The sequence below is a fragment of the Sus scrofa genome, chromosome 12, assembly GCF_054392235.1.
Source record: "Sus scrofa isolate SSC_HxYL_T2T_F1_AM1 chromosome 12, Sscrofa_HxYL_maternal_Yorkshire_Landrace_v2.0, whole genome shotgun sequence".
Taxonomy (NCBI): domain Eukaryota; kingdom Metazoa; phylum Chordata; class Mammalia; order Artiodactyla; family Suidae; genus Sus; species Sus scrofa.
Window position 1 is genome coordinate 50,028,719 of NC_139394.1, and position 24,865 is coordinate 50,053,583.

At 37.3% G+C, this 24,865-nt stretch overlaps 1 protein-coding gene and 1 long non-coding RNA gene across 2 annotated transcripts in view; one reads left to right on the top strand and one right to left on the bottom strand.

Moving 5' to 3' along the window:
* Positions 1 to 24,561, top strand: part of TAOK1 (TAO kinase 1) — a 150,846-nt gene extending 126,285 nt beyond the window's left edge. Inside the window, exons 17-20 of the mRNA XM_003483075.5 lie at positions 2,546 to 2,785; positions 5,929 to 6,141; positions 8,142 to 8,324; positions 15,264 to 24,561. Coding sequence (XP_003483123.1) covers positions 2,546 to 2,785; positions 5,929 to 6,141; positions 8,142 to 8,324; positions 15,264 to 15,725 — 1,098 coding nt within the window. The 3' untranslated portion in view covers positions 15,726 to 24,561. The remainder of the gene's footprint in view (positions 1 to 2,545; positions 2,786 to 5,928; positions 6,142 to 8,141; positions 8,325 to 15,263) is intronic.
* Positions 1,523 to 5,938, bottom strand: LOC146398286 (uncharacterized). The gene is made up of 2 exons (XR_014821697.1): positions 5,808 to 5,938; positions 1,523 to 1,722 (listed from the first exon to the last, which is right to left on the bottom strand). It is a non-coding gene; the product is annotated as an uncharacterized LOC146398286 (long non-coding RNA).
* Positions 24,562 to 24,865: the final 304 nt, after the last annotated feature.

Below are 24,865 nucleotides of genomic sequence, written 5' to 3' on the forward strand. Positions count from 1 at the left end.
ATATTGAGCAGAGGAGATGTTTGTATATTTTAGAGATTGATCTCGTCAGTTCCTTCATTTGCAAATATTTTCTCCCATTTGTGGATTGTCTTTTTGTTTTGTTTATAGTTTCCTTCGCTGTGAAAAACCTTTTAAGTTTAATTAGGTCCCATTTGTTTATTTTAGTTTTTATTGTCATTAGGAGGTGAATCTGAGAAGATACTGCTATAGTTTATGTCAGGGTATTCTGCCTGTGTTTTCCTCTGAGAGTTTTACAGTATCCGGTCTTACATTTAAGTCTTTAATCCATTTTGAGTTTATTTTTGTATATGGTGTTAGAGAACATTCTATTTTCATTCTTTTGCATGTAGCTGTCCAGTTTTCCCAACACTCCTTATTGAAGAGACTTTTTTCCATTCTATATTCTTGACTCCTTTGTCATAGATTATTGGCCATAGGTGCTTGGGTTTACTTTGTAATTGCATAATTTTTTTTCTTTTTATCTTTTTATGGCCACACCCACAGCATATGGAGAGCCACAGGCTAGGGAGTTGAATCGGAGATGTAGGCGCTGGCCTGCACCCCAGCCACAGCAACGCCAGATCTGAGCCACATCTGTGACCTACACCATAGCTCATAGCAACATGGGATCCTTAACCCACTGAGCGAGGCCAGGGGTCGAACCTGTGTCCTCATGGATGCCAGTCAGACTTGTTTCTGCTGAGCCATGACGGAAACTCCTATAATCATGTAATTATTAATTGGGCAAGTGTAGAAACTCTTGTGCCAGTGAAAACAAATATTCTCATTATCAGGAATACCTGTGAGTACAAATAAATTTATTTCTGATAGTGCTTTAAAATAAGCTTCAAGGAGTTCCCGTCATGGTGCAATGGAAACAAATCCGACTAAGAACCATGAGATTGCGTGTTCAATCCCTGGCTTTGCTCAGTGGATTAAGGATCTAGCATTTCCATGAGCTGTGGTGTAGGTTGCAGACATGGCTTGGATCTGATGTTGCTGTGGCTATGGTGTAGGCCAGCAGCTATAGCTCCGATTGGACCCCCTAGCCTGGGAATTTCCATATGCTGCTGATGCGGCCCTAAAAAGCAAAAAAATAATAATAATAAGCTTCAAATATAGCATAATTGTTCAAATTCACTAATAATTCCAGATAATTCAGGAAATTCAGATTAAAACAGTTGCAGCAATTAAATAAGAACAGTTTAGGAGTTCCCATTGTAACTCAGCAGAAATGAGTCTGACTAACATCCATGAGAATGCAGGTTTGATCCCTGGCCTCACTCAGTGGGTTAAGGATCCAGTGTTGCCATGAGCTGTGGTGTAGGTTATAGACACAGCTCAAATCTGGCATTGCTGTGGCTGTGGTGTAGGCCAGCGGCTACAACTCTGATTCAACCCCTAGCCTGGAAATTTCCATATGCGATGAGTGCAGCCCTAAAAAGACAAAAAAAGAGAGAGAACAGTTTAAAAGACTGGCAACACTGAGTCCTAGTCCATTATATTGTTAGGTGAAGAAAGCACATTACATCCCTAAAATGTATATTGTTACTCAGTTTTAAAACTACATGTTTTTGTATAATAGATGTTTCATGATAAGCATGGGGAAGTTTGGGGAGCATTTGCTCCACATGTTGGCTTCTGGAGAGAGGGTTTGCAGAGGCAGAGGGGGCAGGTTTGACTTCTACGTTGTTTGAGTGTTGTGCACTTGTTCTTTTTCATCTGAAAAAAAGAAATAGAACATTTATTGAGCATCATGTTCTAGGTATTGTACTGAGAACTTTCCATTTATGAGCTCAGTTCATCCTCGCATTAAATCTGTGAAATAACAAAATATTTTTATCTCCATTTGAAAAGTGGTGAAACTGAACCACAGATAGTTTAAATAACTAAGGCAAGGACGTAGTGCTTGTAAGTATTAGAGCCAGGATTTAGAACACAGGCAGTCTCGCTCCAGAATCCTTGTTCTTATCCACTACACTGTCCTGGGTATTGTATGTAATAGAATTGAATAGGATACTCTGAAGAAATTCAAAGGGAGTTTCTGCTGTGTTGCAGTGGGTGAATGGTCTGGCTTGTCTCTGTGGAGGCACCGGTTCGATCCCCAGCGTGGCCCAGTGTTGCTGTAGCAATAGTGTAGGTGCTGCTTTAGCTCAAATTCAGTCTCTGGCCCAGGACCTTCCATGTGCGGCTGAAAAAGTAAAAAAAGAAATTCAAAGTTCTCTTCAAATGTAAAATCAGAAGACAGATAAAGAAGGAAAGGAAGAAGGAAGGGCATTAAGCCTTTTCAAACATATTTGATATGTCTTACATTTATTGTATAAAATAGTATTAATGGACTAGTAAATGAAAATAATTAGATTAGCGCTGCTAATTGCCCATTTACTACACTAAAGATCATAAAATCTAATATTTACTAGGCAGTCATTATTGAATCTGAGGATTGCGTCTATTTCCTGGTTAGTCTGTTTCTTGGGATTTTTTTTTTTTTTTCGGGCATTGCACAGCAATGAATTATACCTTTGTCTTTTGTGTTACGGATTAGGAGTTAAATAAAAGGCAGACTCAAAAGGACTTAGAGCATGCCATGCTGCTGCGACAGCATGAATCTATGCAAGAACTGGAGTTCCGCCACCTCAACACAATTCAGAAGATGCGCTGTGAGTTGATCAGATTGCAGCATCAAACTGAGCTCACTAACCAGCTGGAATATAATAAGCGAAGAGAACGAGAACTGAGGCGAAAGCATGTCATGGAGGTTCGACAACAGCCTAAGAGTCTGAAGGTACTTTTAGCCTAAGCTTCTTGACAGAGGGAAAAGAGATAAAAGGTATCCATATAAGCAGTAAAAGTCTAAGATAAAATTGAATAAACTTTTTTCTTTTCATTTTAAGCATGTTTAGTTAGTTTTAATATGGATGTCTGTAGCTACCAACTTTTGCACGTGTATTTCTCAGTAGAGTACAAAAAATTTTAACTATGGGAAATGCCATAACTAAGAACCAAAATTCTTATTTTAACGTACCCACATGTCCAGTGCTGATATTATAGTCTACTTGTTAACATACCAACATATTGGCTTCTTTTTTGTTCTAAGAAATCCAGTTTTGGAATCTTACTCGCTCTGAATGTAATTTGTATCCCCCTCACGAAAGAGTAAATTTCTAATCAGTACAGTACAGCAGCTAGTGAATGAAAAATGCCTTTTTACCTCCTCTCCTTTCATTGTCTGTACTCATCTTAAGAGGACTAGTGGAGTTATCACAGTATTACTCTAATTCTGCTTAATTTTTTTTTATGTACATGAATAGTTGGATTATGTATATTTTTTAATTAGCACATCAGAATGGAGCTAGTTGGTATATGCCCTCCCCCAAACAAATAAGGAAAGACAAGCATTAGTGATATATAATACCAAAGGACTTTAAATTTTGTATTTGCTTTGTATAGAGGAATTCATTCACATGGTATGAAATTCAAAAGACACCAAAGTATATTATAAAGGTAAAGGTTTCCGTCTTTTTCCTTGTCCCTCTAGCCACCTCATACAGTCCCCACCACCAAATTTAACCAGCGTTAACAATTCCAATAAATTTTCCAAGTTTATGATTTGTGATATATATTTAAAAGAGCATATTCACATGAATCATAATAAACAAAACTCATCACTCTGTGTAGGCTCACCTCCATAGCAGCATGTCAGTTAATATGCACATGTCTACATAGTTTAAACTTACTTAAATCCAGGAAGCCCAGGTCCCACAGTATTTACTTTTACACCTACCCCCTTTTTAAAACTAATTGAACTCTAAAAATGGTTCTTGATCTTACTTGAATTACTGTCCTGGAGTAAAATGAAATTCATTCACAGGAGTAATCTGTGTCAAAATCTAGAAGCTACACCACACCCAATGGTACCTCTGATTCCCACTCAACTTCACTCAAATAAGCTGTCCTAAACAAAGTATAGAAGCAAAGTTAAGATGTTTTTACCTTTTCCTTACAAACCTGAGTAAAATTTCACTTTGCTGTGTTTTCAGAAGACCTAATTAACATCATTTCGCAGTAGTTTATGTTGACTACTCACATAACTTTCTTTAGTCATTGCTTTAGAAAACCAGATTGATAACAATTTTTCAAATTTATTTTGTCTTTGTAATGGAGGGGTATATTCTCTTGGCTACAGAACAGACAATTTCCCACCAAAATATTATTTAAATAACATATCTCTATTATTAATTAATTATAGTATTAAAGTCAGCAGCACCCAGCAGTAAACCAAACCAAAAGCTTGTTAGTTTTTTGTAGTCATACCATAAAGCTGATATAACCATTTCTGTAGGACTTAGCATAGAGTTGTTTGGTGTCTAACCATTCCTTTCTGTTTCTTCTTATTACCTTTTCAGTTTGAAAGCTTGTCAACTTAGTGTTATCTTCACAGATACTATACAAAAAGTGAGGAGAAAAATGTTTTACAATCACAGTCAGACATTGAATAAATGCCTCCTTCTGATGACAAATGACCTCAAGATTTTCCATTAAGGAGAATGTTCTGTTACTTTAGTAGGGAAGAAAATCACCATGTTCATTTTAGTTATGTATTTCTATCTGCTTACTCAATTTGAGCAAAAGACTTGATTTTAATACCAGGTTATCCCATTTTTATTTACCTAATTAATAGGTGTCTGTTCCAACTTTCTTCAGGACTTTAAAGGAGGGTAGGGGGACTTCAGTTTGGGCACTTATGTAAGTTGATAGGATTTGGGGGGTTGGGGTACCATGTCTAGGGAATGGATTGGATACATACCTATTGCCTACCCTGTTGTTTCTTTATCTACTGTCTCTTAACTCAAATTGTTTTATCTCGGAAATATTTATGTAGTTCATGTCTGTTATCATTACCCCAAGAAGGGTTGTCGTCCCCCCCCTTGCCCTATAACTTTTATTTGACCTTTGAAAGATTGGTTAGCTTGACTGATTTTTAGGCTTTTGCTTGTGGTTTCAAAGAATAAGCCTTTACTAAGTATGTCTTCACATAGTTTGTCCCCTTAAGGAAAAGACAGTTATAATAGCAGTATTAGTCAGTTACTAATACCTTACTTATTTGGGATCTGTCATAGACTATTGTAGTTGGAGTTGAGATTGTCATTAAAAGAAATCGGAGGAGCTCCTGCTGTGTGGCTCATGGGGGGTCGGCAATGTCTTGGGAGTGCTGGGACATAGGTTTGATCCCTGGCCCAGCACAGTAGATTAAGGATCTGGCTGCTTAGTTCACTGCTGCAGCTTGGATGTTATCCCTGGCCCAGGAGCTCCATGTACTGCAGGGCGGTCAAAAAAAAAAAAGGAAAGAAATTGGAGCAAGATGTCTCAGATAAGGAACAGCAAATATGCTTATTTTCTGCTTCAGAGATCTGATAAAGTTTTGCCTGGCCAATAAACTACTTTTACATCTACTGTACTTTAATGCATGAGAATACATTTTAATTTTCTATAATCAATATATACAGTAATCAAAGTTAATTTTAATATTTACCTATAACTGAATTTACTAGCATAATAGTATTACTTGAAATCTTATGAAAAATGAAGTTCTTGGAATTCTTGTGGTGCAGAGGATTTAGGATCTGGCATTGTAACTGCATTGGCGTGGGTTCGCTCCCTGGCCCAGAAACTTCCATATGCTGCAGGTACAACCAAAAAATAAGAATGAGGTTCTTAATATTCTAATGTTTAAATTAGAGTTTTTGTTATAAAAATGCATAGAATCTAATGGTCTGGCCTAATAGCAAAGTGGAAAAGTACTGTACCTGAAACCTTATGATTTGACCTTTTGTCTTCCTCTCTCTTTCTCCTAGTAGCTTTATTTTTATATCAGCCATGTGCCGTATATTAAAGATTATATACATCTTTTTTTTTTTTCCTTCCCAGTCTAAAGAACTCCAAATAAAAAAGCAGTTTCAGGACACCTGCAAAATACAAACCAGACAGTACAAAGCATTAAGAAATCACCTACTGGAAACTACACCAAAGAGTGAGCACAAAGCTGTTCTGAAACGGCTCAAGGAAGAGCAAACCCGGAAGTTAGCCATCTTGGCTGAACAGTATGACCATAGCATTAATGAAATGCTCTCCACACAAGCTGTGAGTTTGCTTTTATTAGACAAGATGAATATAGTGCCCCTTTCTTTGCACCACTCGAATGAAATCCTAGCAATTAAAGTACTAGTTAGAGATGATAGCTCTCCTGCAGCCTGGAAAATAGTGGCACTGGTCTGTATTTTCTTGTTTTCAGTATTGCTTAGAAGTAAGCATGGTTTATATAGAATTCTCATTGATACATTTAGATGTAAGGTTCTGAATAGACTGACTCTGTCAGTGCCTCTCAGGTGTTTAGCACACATCACAATGGTATAGCAAGATTAGAGCAGCAGCTTTGATAAGCAGTGGGCAGGAGTAATACTACATTGGGAATCTAAATGGTCACATTTTAGTGTATGCAAATACAAATATTTTCTATGTAAGTTTTACAAACTTTTTCTTTCTTTTTTTTTTTTTTTTTGCTATTTCTTTGGGCCGCTCCCACAGCATATGGAGGTTCCCAGGTTAGGGGTCATATCGGAGCTGTAGCCACCAGCCTATGCCAGAGACACAGCAACGCCGGATCGTTAACCCACTGAGCAAGGGCAGGGACTGAACCTGCAACCTCATGATTCCTAGTCGGATTCATTAACCATTGCGCCACGACGGGAACTCCACAAACTTTTTCTTAAGAGACCAGATGGTAAATACTTTAAGTTTTGTGGGCCAGGATATAAAATTGAGTATATTACATGGGTACTTATAGAGCCATTTAAAATATAGGAGTTCCAGGGAGTTCCTATCATGGCTCAGTATAACGAACCCTAGTAGTTTCCCTGAGGATGTGGATTCAATCCCTGGCCTTGCTCAGTGGGTTAAGGATCCAGTGTCGCCGTGAGCTCTGGTGTAGGTCACAGATACAGCTTGGATCCCAAGTTGCTGTGGCTATGGCATAGCCCAGCAGCTGCAGCTCCGATTTGACCCCTAGCCTGGGAACTTCCATATGCTGCATGTATGGCCCTAAAAAGACAAAACAGTATACACACCTTAGACAGGAGTTCTGGAGTGCCTGTTGTGGCTCAGCATTAATGAACCCTACTAGTATGTATGAGGATTCAGGTTCAATACCTGGCCCCACTCAGTGGCTTAAGGATCCGACATTGCCATGAACTGTAGTGTTGGTTACAGTTGTGGCTGGGATCTGGCATTGCTATGGCTGTGGCATAGGCCAGCAACTGCAGCTCTGATTCGACCCCTAGCCTAGGAAGTTCCATATGCTTCAAGTGCAGCCCTAAATTATACATATATTTATGAGTTCTCACATGGCTCAGCAGGTTAAGGATCCAGCATTGTCAATACAGTGGCTCAGGTTGCTGCTGTGGTATGGGTTCGATCCCTGGCCTGTGAACTTCTGCATGCCATAGGCATGGCCAAAAAGAATAAATAAAATGTAAAAGCCATTCCTGGAGTTCCTGTTGTGGCACAGCAGAAACAAATCCAACTAGGAACCATGAGGTTGCGGGTTCGATCCCTGGCCTCACTCAGTGGGTTAAGGGTCTGGCATTGCCGTGCGCCATGGTATAGGCCAGCAGCTGTAACTTCAATTCAGCCCCTAGCCTGGGAACCTCCATATGCCACGGGTGTAGCCCTAAAAAAGCAATAAAATAAAGTAAAATAAAATGAAAATCAAAGCCATTCTTAACTAGTGGATTATAAAATTAATTAACTAAACAGGCAACTGCCCTGATTTGGTCTGGAGGCTGTAGTTCTATAGTTATTTCTATTGCAGAGATTCACTCTTATAACACCTTATCAGATTGTAGATTTTTCTTAAGGAAAATATGGTTATTCAGGCATCCTCCAAATAGCTTATGATAGCTTTTATCTTCATAATATTATCAGTGGTTACTGTGCCTTCCTTTTTTCAGAGATGTTCACCCCAAGATACGAGAGAACAATTGTGTTTTCTACAAAATAGTAATATCTTTTCTCACACTTCCTTTCCATAGGTCATGAATAGATATCTCACAGTAGGATATGTCTTTTTCTTTCCTCTCTTTCAGCTACGTTTGGATGAAGCACAGGAAGCAGAGTGCCAGGTTTTGAAGATGCAGCTGCAGCAGGAACTGGAGCTGTTAAATGCATATCAGAGCAAAATCAAGATGCAAGCTGAGGCACAACATGATCGAGAGCTTCGGGAACTTGAACAGAGGGTCTCTCTCCGCAGGGCACTCTTAGAACAAAAGGTATAAGTTATAGAAGGAATTTGATTGTGCTACTATTTGCTTTCATCAGAAACAGTTTATATATACATTTTCATATTGACGGAGGTAGCTTTAAATTATTCTCACAATACCATATTTTCTTAATTCTAATTTTGGTAATGTTTTTCTTTAAAGTTAGTGATTCAGTAATGAACCTTATAATTAATAAATTCTAAACATCAGGGGAATATAGTTAAGTAGTAATTGCTAGAGGAAAGATGTAGGGTTATGTGAAGATGGTAGACTTGTGAGAGAGTAGCTCTAGTTCCATGTTCCTCACTCCTCACCCCCCTTTTTTTTGTGGCTGCTTCATGGGCCAAATCCTGATTCCTGGACCAGCAATCACATCCAAGCCACAGCTGTGGCAATACTGGATCCTTTAAACCACTGTGCCAAGCCAGTGGTCGAACCTCATCCTGCTGCTGTGGGGAAACGCTGATCTTGTTGCACCATAACAGGAACTCCTTTCTTCACTTCTTTTGTGCATCTACCTCTACCTAAAGAGGATGGAGAAAAACTTGGATAGAGAACGAAGAGAATTAGTGATTGTCTAAGAGAGGCAAAAGATCTGGAATATGTACTTTACTCTTGTATCCCCATCCTGGAACTGTACAGATTGGTGGAATAGTAGGGGACAGAAGATAAAAGCAGTTCCACACAAGTGAAGTCCGGCTGAAAATGTTAATTCTAGACGTAAGGTTTTATTGGTTTTTATTTATTTTTTATTTTACTTTTTTTTCTCAGATACATTAGAGAATATAACTAGAATCCCTGAATTTAATTCCACTCATTAAGATAGCTCTGTGTGTGTGTGTGTGTATGTGTGTTGGGGGAAAGCTGATGGGAAAAGATTTTTAGATTTTGAGAGAAAGAGAGGAAGGGCATTTATGATGACGAGTAGAAATCAGTTGTATCCAGAATTCAGAGCTATGTTCCAGAATTCCTGAGCCATTTACTTCCCAAGAGCTGATAGTCTTAGGTCCATTGGTCCTTTGTAAGTTAGCACTTGCCTAAGTTATTAAAAGCTGTCATGGTTTCTGGGCTATAAGTTTTCCTCTGTTTTCTACAGTTCTTGTGATAAAAACAGAATGCCTTATTAAATTTAAAAAGTAGATTTTTAAAAAACCAACCTAGGGAGTTCCCGTCGTGGCTCAGTGGTTAACGAATCCAACTAGGAACCATGAGATTGCGGGTTCGATCCCTGACCTTGCTCAGTGGGTTAAGGATCCAGCATTGCTGCTGTTGTGAAGCAGGTTTGATCCCTGGCCTGGGGAAGTAACTTCCACATGCTGTGGGTGTTGCCAAAAGAAAAAAAAAAAAAAAAAACCCACCTAAATAAAATGTTACTCTTTTTCTGACACTCTCTTTACGGGCTTCTTTGAGAAGTACTTGCTTCTAAAAATTATCTCACTTGTGTTTCTCATTCAAGATGGGTAAACACATGTAAATGTTGAGAAAAATGTAGTTTGTACCATGTATAGATTTAATAAATCTGTATCTAAAGTTCTGTCTCTTATGCTTCAAAAAATTACCTGAAATGAAAACTTCCTGAAATATTTCAGGAATAGTGTTAGGAGAGAAATATTGGTACTATTACAGTCAGCCCCATAACTGTGGGTTCTGCATCCCCAGATTCAACTAGCCTGACTGAAAATATTTAGGGGGAAAAAATTCCAGAAAGTTCCAAAAAGCAAAACATGCAATTTGCTGCATGCCTCGGCAACTATTTGCATAGCATTTACATTGTATAGGGTATTATAAGTAATCTAGAGATGACTTAAAGTATGGTGGTATGTGTGTAGCTTACATGCACATACTATACTATTTTATATTAGGGACTTAAGCATCCTCTGATTTTGGTATCTGAGGGAGGGTTCTGGGACTGTTCCACTAAGGATACTAGGGTGGGACTGTGTGTTTGTATTTTTAGCTCCACCTAGTGGTTACTAATTAATATCTTAGATACAATCTTACTTCAATATATGAACCAAAACCTACATCTTCTACAAAGCCTAGTAAAATGTGGGTGTAAAACTGATACACAATGATGAAGATGCAGCAGCACTCTCATATATTGATAATGCGTTTTGGAAAGCAATTTGGAAGTATATGTAGAGCTTTGGAAATGTTAAATATTTAAGATTTTGAGAGTTTATTCTAAGGAAATCTAAATATAGGAAGAACAAAATATTTAAATATGGTAATTATAGCATGTTCTATAATGGTTTAAAATACACAACCAGGAGTTCTCTTGTGGCTCAGTGGGTTAAAGATCTGTCATTGTCACTGCAGTGTCACAGGTTTGATCCCTGACCTGGGAACTTCCATTTGCTGCAGGTGTGGCCAAAAAAAAAAAAGAAAGAAAGAAAGAAAAAAAACTATCTAAAATAGGAGTTCCCGTTGTGTCTCAATGGTTAACGAAGCCGACTAGGAACCATTAGGTAGTGGGTTCGATCCCTGGCCTCGCTCAGTGGGTTAAGGATACAGCATTGCTGTAAGCTTTGGTGTAGGTCGCAGACTCAGCTCGGATCCTGCGTTGCTGTGGCTCTGGAGAAGGCTGGCAGCTACAGCTCCAATTAGACCCCTAGCCTGGGAACCTCCATATGCCGCAGGTGCGGCCCTAGAAAATACAAAAAAAAACCAAAAAACTATCTAAAATAGAGATATAAATGAGTAATTATGGCCAAGTTCACTTAAAAAATTTTATTCAACCATTTAAATGATGACTACAAAGACAGTATTTATGTGAGAAAATGCTTATGATATGTTTAATAAAATTAAAAAGACAAATCACATTTAAAGTGAATTGAAGTAATGCTAGTAGTAGCTCTATTAATATATTAGAATGGTTTATTTTTCTGTTTTACTTTTTATTTTGTTTTTTTAAAAACACCTTTATTGTTTATTTTTTTAATTTTTTAATTTATTTTTTTGGTCTTTTTGTCTTTTTAGGGCATCTGCAGTATATGGAGGTTCCCAGGCTAGGGGTCTAATCAGAGCTACAGCTGCTGGCCTACACCACAGCCACAGCAACGCAGGGTCCAAGCCATGTCTGCAGCCTGCACCCACAGCTCATGGCAATGCCAAATCCTTAACCCACTGAGCAAGGCCAGGGATCGAACCCGCAATTTCATGGTTCCTAGTCAGATTCGTTTCCACTGTGCCATGACAGGAACTCCCGTTTTACGTTTTTACTGTGATTTATATTACGTTGATGGGGAAGATGCATGAGATTGTTTAGTATTATATGTAATAAAGGAACAGTAGGGTGATAAATCTATAGTGCTTTGAATTGCTACATGATTTTTAGGGCTGACATTCACATTTCAAGTGGAGGTGCATAACTGTAAAGCAGTTTGGAGTCAGTTGGCAGCTACCAAGCCTATGTACCCTCTCTACAGAAATATTGAAAATCATAATAGCTGTGTTTTCTGCACTTTGTGCTTAGTGGTTGTACAGATAAGAAACAGTCATCTGAAAAGAAATAGAGATGGAACCAGAGTGAATATTAGTTGTTTCAAGATGGATAATAATTCTTTTTGAAAATTGCTTTAATCTCCGCATGAACTAGAATTGTTCCTTGAGGTTGAGGCCCCAACAAAGTAAAAGCGCTCACTTGAACTCACATGAGATCTTTTTATGACTTTTCTCATAATTCATTTACATTAAAATTTCATCAGTATGACAACATAACTATAAATTAAATTCTCTGAAATTTATACATGCATGAAAAGTTACAGCATTTCTAAAATTTGTATGTTTCTGTATTTTAGTTTTGTCTTCTCTCAATTTTTCACTTAGTATCATCAAAATTGTTGGTAGTTTTATCATGTCCAACATTACAATTGAAATGTCTTACAGGATCTTTCTTTGTGGGTTTTTTGTTTGTTTTTTTCCTGTCTGTGGTGGAAATTCCTGGGCCAGGGATTGAACTGATGCCACAGCAGTGACCCAGTCCATAGCAGTGACAACACCAGATCCTTAACCCACTGTGCTGCAGGAGAACTCTCACATCTGGCAAATATAGAGAAACATAAATAAAAATTAAAATGTCCTTAATCCTTCTCAGAAATCACCACAGTTCAAAATTTGATGTCTTTCTCTCACAAGAATCATTCATGTTTAATCTAAATAATTTTCAAACTCTTCTTACTAGGGTCCATCTGGCATATTTGTAATTCTTCAAACACTTACTGTTTTCCCATGTCTTTGCATATGTTCTGTCTACTGAAAGTATTCTCCCTTCTTCTTGCCTTCCTGGTAAACTTTTATTCTTCCTTCAGAATCCATTCTGCCCCCTCCTCTAAAAAGACTTCTTTACCCTACTCTCCTTCCCCTGTGGAATGAATCACTCTGTCCTTTAATATTTCTGATATACTTCATAAACCTATTATTATAATCTTATCACATTCTGTATAAAATTTTATTTGCATGTGTTGCCCATACTAAACTGTGGGGTTTTTTTAAGGGTACTTTAAAAAATTGATAAATAGAAAGTAAACATCTATTGAGCTAAATGACCGTTGGCTTAAGTCTTCAAATATTTTGAAACCTGATTATTTAATGCTCCTTTACAAATTCTCTATTTCTTATCTTTTTAAAACGTTTTTTTTCATGGAAATTTTCAAACATACACAAAAGTAGGAAGAATTAGTGCAATGAAATTTCAAGTACTTATCACATAGCTTCAATAATTGTCAATATTATGCTGATTTTTTCTTACCTGTTCTACTACACACACATACAGCTTTTTGGGAGGCAGAAGGATTAGGGGGGAAATGGGGTACTTCAAAGCAAATTCTAGGATAGCGTTATTTCACTCCTAAATATAGATAAGGATTTCTTTACTATAACCATATTTCCATCATGACTTTTAACCAAATGAATACAATTTAAGTATTACCTAATACTCAGTCCATGCCTAAATTTCCCCATTTTATCTCAGAAATGTCTTATTTAAGTTGGCTTATTTGAATTGGAACCTAAACAAGGTCCAGACTTTGCTAGGATTAATTGTCTTTTAAGTCAATTTGTCTAGAATAGGCCCCTCTCTCCCCACTTTTTTTCTTTTTTCCATTGTGGATTGGATCATTTGCTCTGTAGGAAATCTCACCTTCTGGATTTGGCTGACTGCGTCCTCATGGTGTCATTTAATGTATATGCTTTCTCTTTTATTTCATATTTCTTGTAAACTGGTAATTAGACCCAGAGGCGTGACTATGTTTAGATTCAATTTTCTTCTCTTTTTTTCTTTTTAGGACTGCACCTGAGGCATGTGGAAATTCCCAGGCTAAGGGTCAAATTGGAGCTGCAGCTATGGGCCTACACCACAACCACAGCAACGCAGGATCCAAGCCGTGTCTCTGACCTACACCACAGCTTAGAGCAACGCTAGATCCTTAACCCACTGAGCAAGGCCAGGGATCAAACCTGCATCCTCATGGATACTAGTTAGGTTCGTTACCACTGAGCCATGACAGGAACTCCTCAATTTTCTTTTGAAAATATTTTTGAAAATAAAAAAAGCATTGCCATCATGGCTCAGCAGAAACCAATCTCACTAGTATCCATGAGGATGCAGGTTCAATCCCTGGCCTTGCTCAGTGGGTTAAGAATCTGGCCTTGCCATGAGCTGTGGTGGTTGCAGACGTGATTTGGATCTGGCATTGCTGTGGCATAGGCCAGTGGCTACAACTCCGATTTGACCCCTAGCCTGGAAACCCCCATATGCCGTGGATGCAGCCCTAAAAAGACCAAAAAAATATATTTTTTTTGGAAGGAATTTTTATGAAGGTTACTGTATACTTCCATTTGCATCACATCAAAATATATATATTGTCTACCTGTTCCCCTTTTAAGTGGTACTAATATTGATCAGTATTTAGGCAATTATCAGTTTGATCATTCATAAAAGTTCTTTCATCAGCCTTTTTTCATTATCTCTTATTTATTACGAATTTATATTTTTAAATTTATGTGCAGTCAACTACACTTAATTGTACTACCTTCCAGTTTTCCGTAACGGATTAGGATGGCTACCCAACCACTAATTTGTAGGTATATAGATCCATCTACCTTTTTTTTTTTTTTTTTTTTTTTGCTTTTCAAGGCCGCACCTGAAACATGTGGTTCCCAGACTAGGGGTTGAATCAGACCTGCAGCTGCTGGCCTCTGCCACAGCCACAGCAACACAGGATCCAAGCTCATGGCAACGACAGATCCTCAACCCACTGAGCAAGGCCAGGGATTGAACCTGCGCCTTCATGGATACTAGTCGAATTTGTTACCACTGAGCCACAATGGGAACTAACTTTTTAATGAAATCTTTATTAGTTTTTGTTTGCTTGCTTTTCACCTAAAGCTTTGCTCTGTCTTAACCGGAATGTGGTATAAGATGGGGTTCCATTTTTATTTCATTCCAAATGATTGGCCAGTTGTGCCGGTGTTACCTGTTTAAAATTCATTTTTTTTCCCATTGAATTAATTAATGCTTTGTTCTGCTTGTATAACCTACAAACAGAGAGAGCTTCATGCTGTTGCACACCAATTACCGTATTTATTGTATTAGAGTGACATTTCAGTACGTCTGATAAGGCTAGTTTTCCCTTATCCATTTTATTTTTTATTCACTGTTTTACCTAATGGATTTAGTAGCCATTGATAATAACTGCCTTGATTTATTAATTCATTAGCGGTTACTGCCTTTGCTTTTAAGAACTTGATTTTACATATTTTGGAAATATAAATTATGTACGACTTCTACAGTATATCTCTTTGATTTTTAAATGTACTTCCATAAAATAGCCAGAGTGAACTTCTTTATGATTCCCTTCAAAGCTGAGTAATTATCACTCCCTTAGTTTATAGATTGTAAAAAACAAATCAGCTTTCTTTTTCTTCTCTTCCCCTAACCCCCAACAGATTGAAGAAGAAATGTTGGCTTTGCAGAATGAACGCACAGAACGAATACGAAGCCTGCTAGAACGTCAAGCCAGAGAAATTGAAGCTTTTGACTCTGAAAGCATGAGACTAGGTTTTAGTAACATGGTCCTTTCTAATCTCTCCCCTGAGGCATTCAGCCACAGCTACCCGGGAGCTTCTGGTTGGTCTCACAATCCTACTGGGGGTCCAGGACCTCACTGGGGTCATCCCATGGGTGGCCCACCGCAGGCTTGGGGCCATCCAATGCAAGGTGGACCCCAGCCATGGGGTCACCCCTCAGGGCCAATGCAAGGGGTACCTCGAGGTAGCAGTATGGGAGTCCGCAATAGCCCTCAGGCTCTAAGGCGGACAGCTTCTGGGGGACGGACGGAACAGGGCATGAGCAGAAGCACGAGTGTCACTTCACAAATATCCAATGGGTCACATATGTCTTATACATAACTTAATAATCGAGAGTGGCAATTCCGCTGGAGCTGTCTGCCAAAAGAAACTGCCTACAGACATCGTCATAGCAGCCTCCTCACTTGGGTACTACAGTGTGGAAGCTGAGTGCATATGGTATATTTTATTCATTTTTGTAAAGCATTCTGTTTTGTGTTTACTAATTGGGGTGTCATAGTATCTGGCTGCCGGGTTTTGTTGTTGTGTGTTTTGTTTTTTTAAACTTTTGGAGAAATTTTGAAAAGGAGAATTAATATGTACGTGTGTATACACACATACACACATATATATTATGCATGTGGTTACAAGAAATTGGCTAGATAAGGGGGTATTTTCTGAACACTGCAAAAATGGAATGCAGTAATGTGGCTTGAGTCATCACTTTTGGGCAATTATATCCTAAGAAGTTTGTGAAAACATCTAAAACTTTTCTCCATACCCCAAATGCTTATAAGCCACTCACAGCAGGCAGCATATGCTGAAACAAGTTATTATGGAAACATATCTGTATCCCCTCACCAATGTATTTTCTTTATTAAATTGGTCTGACTTCTCAGCCTCATTTGGAGTAAAAAAGAATTCAGAAATCCATGAACACTAAAGGGTTGCATTGACTTTTTCAGAGAGTAGAAAACAACTTAGTTCTTTTTCCAAATGCTGCCTAAAAGTTTTTGTCAGTGATTTTTTTTTTTTTTTTGGTCCATTCAATTGTGCCTTCTTTGTGGCATGGTGAGATGGAGGTGCTTAAGGAGATCACAAGTTGTATGGGAATTGCTTCAACGAACCTATGAGCCTTTAAAGGGGAAGACCAGAAGGGTGAGAGAGATCCCTGAAAGTTCATATGGTGGGTAGGTTCAGCAGCAGAATGAGGAGATGAAGCCTATATATCCTGACATTTTGTTGCTCATACTGTGATAGCTCATCCTAGCTAAGCTCTGTAACTCCCAAGACCCCAAACAGTACTTTTACTTTGTTTGTGCAAAAACAAAGACGTATAGCCAATACAAATCAAATGCCAGAGGTATTTGAATGATGCCATATTTGCAAACTGCCATCTCTTGGAATTCTCACCACACTACATAGACATAATTTGATTACCCCTTTTTGGCTTATGGGATTTCCTGTTTACAAGTAGAATAGCCAATTATTTAAATATTTAGTTGCCATAGTGAACCAGGAGTCACTGAGCCAATGACTTTACCAGCTGCTGACTAATCCTCATCACCACTGTAGATTTTGCTGCATGTGCAGGTCCTCTTTTTTTTTTTTTTTTTTTAATTGCTGTTTTTGTTGCTGCAATACTTTACAAACTTCTAGTTCCTTGAGACTTAGTGACCATTTGGCATCGTATTAACATCATACAGTAAGAAACACCACTTGCAGAAGTCTCTAGCCTCCGTGCTAAAGTACTACTGAAAAGGAACTAGCAAGTTTGGCAAATATAAAAAGAAAAAAAATAAGTGAGTTATAGTGGTCAGGGAATCTCTTGACAAAAGCTAACTTTTTTTTTTCCCACAGAGGAATGTTATGTTTTGTTTTGTAATGAAGGATCGACCCAATGCTGAAAGTTAGGTGTTACTTGGTATTCCACCACTCGTGTGGAAATTGAGTTGAAGGTGGGTAGGAAGCTGTGAGTATGACCTGAAGGAAAAAAATGTTATTTTCAGTGATAGATCAGAGTTTCTTACAAGTTATCGTCTTGCCCCCTCCCTTGTCTTCAAGAACCCTTGCTGCTAACTCTGATCCTGCTTTTCATATAGTCAGAGGACTCCAAGGTACAATTCTCTAAGTCCTTCTCAGTGATACTGTTCACATAGACCAGACTAATGACCAAACAGTAATCTATAACTGTTGAAATCTTGGTTTTCAAAATCAAATTTAAGTCTTCCCCCAGGTACATCACTCTAATCTCCATGAATCCTCCCTCCACCTTAGGAGTTTCTGGCATTCACATAAAGGTAACTGGAAGAAAAATTGATATTTTAATGTAATTTTTTAAAAACCAAGATTACGGTAAGAATTCATACACACTTTTAGGCAGTATTTCAGGTAACGCTCTGGTATATTGTCCTCTTGGCCACGCTTGAGACAGCAGTTTTTAGGTGAACATGTCATGTACTTACTTGTCAGTCTAATGAATGGGGCATTTAATTTTCTCAGTATCTTTTTTGCATTCACCTATTCAAGCAAATTGAGTTATCTACCTATTTGGATAAAAATGATAGGAGAGAGCTTTAGAATTAATTTAAAAATATAATGAATTTGATGCCTTTAAAAAAATTCTTATTAGATCTGGCCCCTCTATACTACTGGAGGGGTGGAATAAGGGTGCAGATCAGTTTTACATACAAAACCTTAAAAATACTACCAGTGATACATGTTAAAGTCCAGTCCACTTGTGGACTTCATGTAGTCAAAGTGAGTTACTGAGTTCATGCAGATCATATGTACTTGTAAAATTGTGATTGAATACTGGCTCCAAATGTCTATACAATAGGTCTCTGTATCTGATTTAATTGTGGGCAACCAGTTTTGCATGAGGGTCATGACTATACCTGGATTATTCCATTAAGTTAATTTTAATTAAAAAATATATATAGTTTGCAAAAAATGGTTCAGATTAATTGATTTGTGTGTGTTTGCAAGATCTGACCTCTGAGGAATCTCACACATGGTAGGAGTCATCAAAGAGTAAAGCTTGTGGCAGGAAAATTTGAAAGGTTTTGAGAGATCCTAAAGAAAGAAGTAGGCACTTTCTGAATCAGACGTCAACATTTGATCAGATTACTACTACCTCCTCCCCAGTGTTGGTGTTCACTTGGTATATATGTGTTTAAGAAAATAAAAAGTATGGGAAATTTGTCCTTCATATCAGAAAGTTGTAAATGCTATCTATGTCTGGTATCCAGAGCTTGGCAGTAAAAAGTTTTTTGTGTTCGCTGTATCTCCCTTTTTTAAGTTAGTATTTAAAAAATGCAAAACCTCATACTTTGAAATATATTGTTCCATTGTTCCTAATTGGGTTCCCTTCCTTTTGCCCATATTTTTTCCCCTTATTAAAGTCAGCTCTAACCCCAAATTAAAGTATCTGAAAGTATTTTCATTATATAGGTAATGTTAGCTGGAAAATGTGTTTATATTATTTTTATTCAGAACTGCCATTCTTTTTTAGTCGTTTCTGTGCCTAGAGATGAATAGTCCTGCCTTTGAAGCCACAACCACAGACCCACAGATATAGTATGCTTGGTACTCTAGGCCCAGGATTTATTGGTAAGTTGAAGTTTTTTAGCATAGTTATGATTTTCAGCTGCCCAGACATCAGGTAAATACCATTCATTACACTAAAGAAACTGTCCTTGACTCTCTCCCCACTCCCACCTATTTTTCTCACCCCCTTTTCCAAAATTGAAAACTCTATGAGTGTCTTTTTCAGACCATAAGGCAGACTTTAGTAACTTTCTACTTCTTTAAGTACTAAATGTCTGGCATTTTAACTTTTATAGAATACATTGTGTTGGACACTGGAATAATACTGTTTATTTTCACCTGTGAAAAATGACTATTGTACTTGAAACACCTCCTTTGCATTTCTCTATTTGTGCCATTCACTAGTGGAAATAAATTGTATTATACCATAATCTACTGGCTTTTTAAAACTGTGTTAAATATGCACATTTTGGTATAGTTATTATCATTTGTATGTATATATTGTATATACATATGAGTGTCTATATGTGTGTATAGATAGATGGTTATAACTCATACTGTACATTTCCATCAGGGCACTTAAGGTTCTGTTACTTTGTTTTGTCATTTCAGTCCTCAGTTAAGGCAGGAATGCATGTGTTTCTTAAGAATGAGTACTCTGGGTTGATATTTATGAGAAGGTGGTCCTGAGATGCAGTCTTTTCTTTTTTAATCCCCTCCTAGCACTTCTGTGGGTGGAAAGAAAGTAAAGTAAAATGTGGAATCATAAGTTGCAACGCAGTAAAATAGTGCTGGGGAAGGAGCCAGTTAGTGTTTCTGTGAGTTCGTGTTGTAGATACAATGAAAGATAAGTAATGCAGAGAGAAATGAACCATGGAAATTAAAAACACTGGTGGTGATTCCTCTGCGAAGATAAAGAGAGCCAATAAATCACATAATCTTGTGCACTCCGTACATATTTCTTAGTAGCAGTGCCATCAATCCTCTTACTCTTTTTACTCCATCAGTACTAATGATTGTAAATTTTGCTAAGGACCAAAACAGCCAAGGGAGGAATTACTGCTAAAGCACCTAAGGTTCTCCTAAACTATAAAATCAGTAGGAAATGGCCACTGGGAGAGAAGGATTTGGTATTAGCATAGGGCTTTCTCCCTTTTGCTGCCTCTTCTTGCTTTCTAATAGTAAGTTATTCATGCACCTTCCACTCTTTCAGAGGCACTACTATTCAAGCATAGATTTGGCCCAACACAGCAACCCTTTCCTAGGAAGTTTATATGGTCCTGCGTTTTGTCCATGCTCACAATGTGAAGTGTCTATCATGTATTCAAATCAGAAAATAATATATTTAAGTTATGTAAGTGTGAATCTCCCATAATTTTGGAAGCAGAGGCTCTTGTTCCTTAGAAAACTGCCTTTTCTGAGGAACAGATCCAAAACTTGGGCTGTCATCTTGGAGCTGCTTACTAAACACAGATCATTAATTATTAAAGAGAAAAAATTCTGTTTTCCCTCAACTAACATGATAGTGCCCCTAACCAGGTTATAGCATTGCCTTTGAAAAGGCACTTCCTCACTTTTAGTTAAGAACTGGAAATTTTCCATCCTCAGATTCCTTAAAGGATGAAGAGTGTGCTGTACACTTAGCAGACTTGCCTGTTGTATGAAAGGACTACTGATTGAAGTCTATTTTGCTGTGTGTCTGGTTATGTTGTCTGCACTTTTATGAAATCACTATAAGTCTACATTGGAAATGACTATTAATTTGTAAAGTTTTATTACACACTGTCTAGAAAAAGTAAAGTCGAGAACTCTTCCTTTATTGTGCGTTTATATTTTCTACTGAATTCTGGTAGCCCCCTTTAAAGTCACATATAAAATCACATTTATATTCAGAATTCCAAAATTTCACTTGTGCAAGGGAAGAGCATCCATTTGGCCTACTGGGAGTCTTCATTTAGATCATAAGAAATATGAAAATTAGTATGCACCTTATCTGCTTGTTATGGGTTTCTTAAATTTGCACTTCCCTCTTTAAATAAAGGCAGAGAATTAAATCTGGGGAGCCATTTGCTGTGTCACCATCACTGTTAACCATTACCCAGCAATCATAACTTTTTGAAGTTTCAGAGGTTGTGTGTGTGTGTCTGTTGTGTTGGGTTTGTTTTGTTTTTCAGTACACGAGATTCTTCTTTAAATAGGTTAATCCTCCCTGAAACAGGATGCTCACTGGATATACTAATCTGGATATCTGTAGGTAGTTTGCCACGAAAAAATGTAGAGAAGTTGAGACTTGTGAATGAATGAAAAGGGTATCTCAATACCCAAGAATCCCCCCCAAAGTACGGGTAATTCAACCTGCACAGTTTCCTTTTCACTCATAGTTTTTAGCAATTGTGAGTGAAGAAATCATGTAATTATCTGTAAATATGTAGCTAACAAATTGACCTAGTTTCTGTATTTTTTTGTTTGTTTTTGTACTAAAGTTTCTAAGTCTGTGCCAGCTAGAGAGGAGTTGCTGTCATTGCCAGTTGTGGTCCTAGCATCTAACCCTGAAACCATCCTAGGTGACATTTTTAGAATTAAGGCTTAAATGTTGTTAAACAGGGGGAAATTAAGCTTAATCATTGGTCAGTTTAAAATCTTTTTTGAGCAAAGTCATTTTATTTAATATACTGATTACACATTCTCAATCATAAATGAGGTAGGGAGCCTCCCTCCCCCAGTGGCCATGTTTACAGAAGTGTGTTTTGTCTATAAAGTACAAGAGTTTTAATGTTTATGTAAATTATGCAGGTGATAACCTATGGCTTGGAACTGTTTATCGGGCTTTCTAGCTGAATTTTCAAATGAAATGAACTATGCTTATTGCTGGCACATTGATCCTATTTTCTGGAGCATTTTTCCTGTTTCTAGAATTACATATGTTCCTTTGTCATTATCCCTTGATATGCCTTGTAACCTAAGGTATTAAAAGCTGGTTAACATAGATGAGGGAAATGCGTTTTTTTAAATCCATGAACCTTCATTGTATGCTTTCATTATTCATGTTATATGTTTCTACGGCAACTCTGAGGTCAGTGAAGTTTAGAAATAAGATACCAATGTTAATGAAAAGTGTGTACTCCTCTTGCTTTTGCACGGCTTGGCTTAGCATCAGAGGTATATTAGGGCCACTTGAAAGCATGAAGACAAGTTGTATGGGAACAGGTTTCTCTCAGTAGCACATTTGCTTTTTCTGAGCCCTCAAATACATTGCTTCAGCATGAACATTATTGTTTATAAACTGCACATGGTCATGGAATGAATTACGTGATTTAAAAGGATGTAACTGCTTAATGTTCACAGATTCTAGCTGGCCATGTGACTATTTGGCACATATCAAACCTGGCAGGAAATATTGGAACCCTTCTAACCCCTTTTTTATCATGGACAAGTATATTTAGTTTATTAAGTTGTTGGCTGCCCCTAGCATGTTGCCAGAATGCTCTTTTTTGGTGCCCATTCCAAGTGTGCATTCTTGCATTTCATAATTTCAAAGAAACCACCACTCCTTCTCCCCAATAGCATTTTATGTGTCATACCTTTTATTCCATATTAAATGGGAATTGTGCCTACTTAGAGTGCCCCTCCAATTAATCATATACACACGTCCTAAAATAATCCAAGCCAGAGACACAGGTGGGAAAATTTTTTTTAAAAAGTCCACGAGGCCAGTAACTTATCTGACAAGGTATTTTATCACATTATCTTGACACTTGGTATGTGAGCCTATTACAAGTTGCAGGGGGGTTCATAGGGCAAAATCCAAGTGGAGAGGGATATGTGGGGTTTCTAGTAAGAGATATTTTGTTGTTGTTTTACCTTTCCTTTTATGATCCTTCTCTGCTGGGTTAGAATGGGTTAATTCTTCAAATTTATTTTGTTTTTTATCTTTTAGGGAAATTTTTACAAAAGCAAAGGTGTGATGTAAATAACATTTTGAAAGTATAGTGCACATAACTTCCCCAGACTCTTCCAACTTGATAATTTGTAAATGCTTTAGACTTTTTTTAATTAACACTTGTGTTGCTAAATCCTATTTATGTTTATGTAAGTCTGTTAAATTTTTTAACCCATTTAAAACTTAAACATTTAAATAATGGATGGGTTATTCTGAGCAATTGAGCTTTCAGAACCCCCTTGTTTTAGTATATGGAAAAGATAGCCTAATGCGAATTAATGAGGTTGGAGAGACTATGAGAAATATGTATAGTGTATATTTTAAAACAGCTTTGCTTGTATTGTGAAGATTTAAAAACAAACTTGAGATTTTTAACATAACATAACTATTAACACAGTTTTAACATAAGTTATCCCACTGGGTTTAAGAGCATCTTGAATGTATAATCCTTTTTGTAACCCAGGTTGCTTTCTGCTTTTACCAGTCATCCAAACGTATTATTTATGATTTTAGTTTTATATACTCATTTACTTTTATTTTCCTCAACCAGCATGATTTTTTTGCACATGTATTGTAGAAATTTTTAAAAAGAAAAAGTAATACATCATTTTCTCTGGATTTTCTTTACTTCTCTCTTCCTTTCTACTAACCCCTTACCTTAAAGGCCATATCGCTCCATTTGCATCATTTGTGCAAATGCCAGGGTTGGTTTTTATTTTTATTTTTGCTATTTACCTAAAAGAAGAAAAATGCTTCAGTCAGTTGCTTTTTTATTTAAAAAAAGAAAAAAGAAAAGAAAAAAAGCTGTAACCTTATCATTTCTGAGTAGACCATTGAGAGATGAATGCACACCTGTAATAGCCTAGGACCAGTTTTGGTGGCTAAAGGGAATATTTTAACTAAGCAAGAAGTTCTGTTCTAAAAGTAGTATATATTGTTCGCAGTTTTTCAGTTATTCCCACAAGTCAGGGGTCCAGATAAAATGAGGGTTATCAGCTAATTGCTATGTTATCATTGAGGTTCATCAATGAATTTGTACATTTCTAGTTCCCTTTGGTGAAGGGAAAAAGTGATGATTTTGCAAGACCTAGATTTTTGGCTTGGTTTCTTGCCTCCTTTTTGGCAGCCTTCATCTCATCTCCAAAGCCCTTGAGCCTGTAGGGTTTTCGTGGTGGACGAAGGACCTGTGGTCTTTTAAAACTAGGACTGATTTTTTTTTTTTTTTTTTTGCAAGAGATTATCATGTTCAAAGTGATATTCTGCCACTTTACTGAAGACTAATTTTAAATTTAGACAGTCCTCTCAATTTTCGGACCAAACAGATACCCACAGTGGAGGCTTATCAAGGGTTGCAATGGGGAAGAAGCCTCTCTCCCTCACTGTCAGTACCAGCTGGTAAAGGTGACTGTACAGATGTGCATTTTCCTTTTGGTAGAAGTGGTCCGCAGCACTAACTGGTAAGGCTTATTGTACAGTATATTGTCAGTATTCTTCTGGTTCAACATACCTTATAGTTCATATATAACCTGTATTAATTGTATAGATTGTGCATTTAAAGCTGTTACCAAGTTGTCAGAACATAAGAGCGAAAACAAGGTCATATGTAATATTTTGTTTGTAAGTATCCTTTGTATCATAGCAAAGGAAATGTTTAAAAAATCAACTGTAATAAAGTAATTTTAGTACACAGAGTGTCTGCTCAGTTTTTTTTTAAAGTAACTGTATTCCCATAAAGATAAAGTATATTTCAGTCCATTGACTATCCTTTGGATCATTACTGAACCTCGGGCCCTATGCTGGATGTTGGGGTTACAACAGTGAGTAAGATCCAGGTAAGAATGGGCTCCCTGATATAGGCTAAAACCTAGTCTAATCGCCTCAAATTCTGTTTGCCCAGACAGTGAAGTGGTCTATTTTGTTGTGGTTGTGTAATGATTCTATGTTAGGTTCTAACAGTTGGATGCAGGTTCTTAAGTTTTATATAATATGTTGT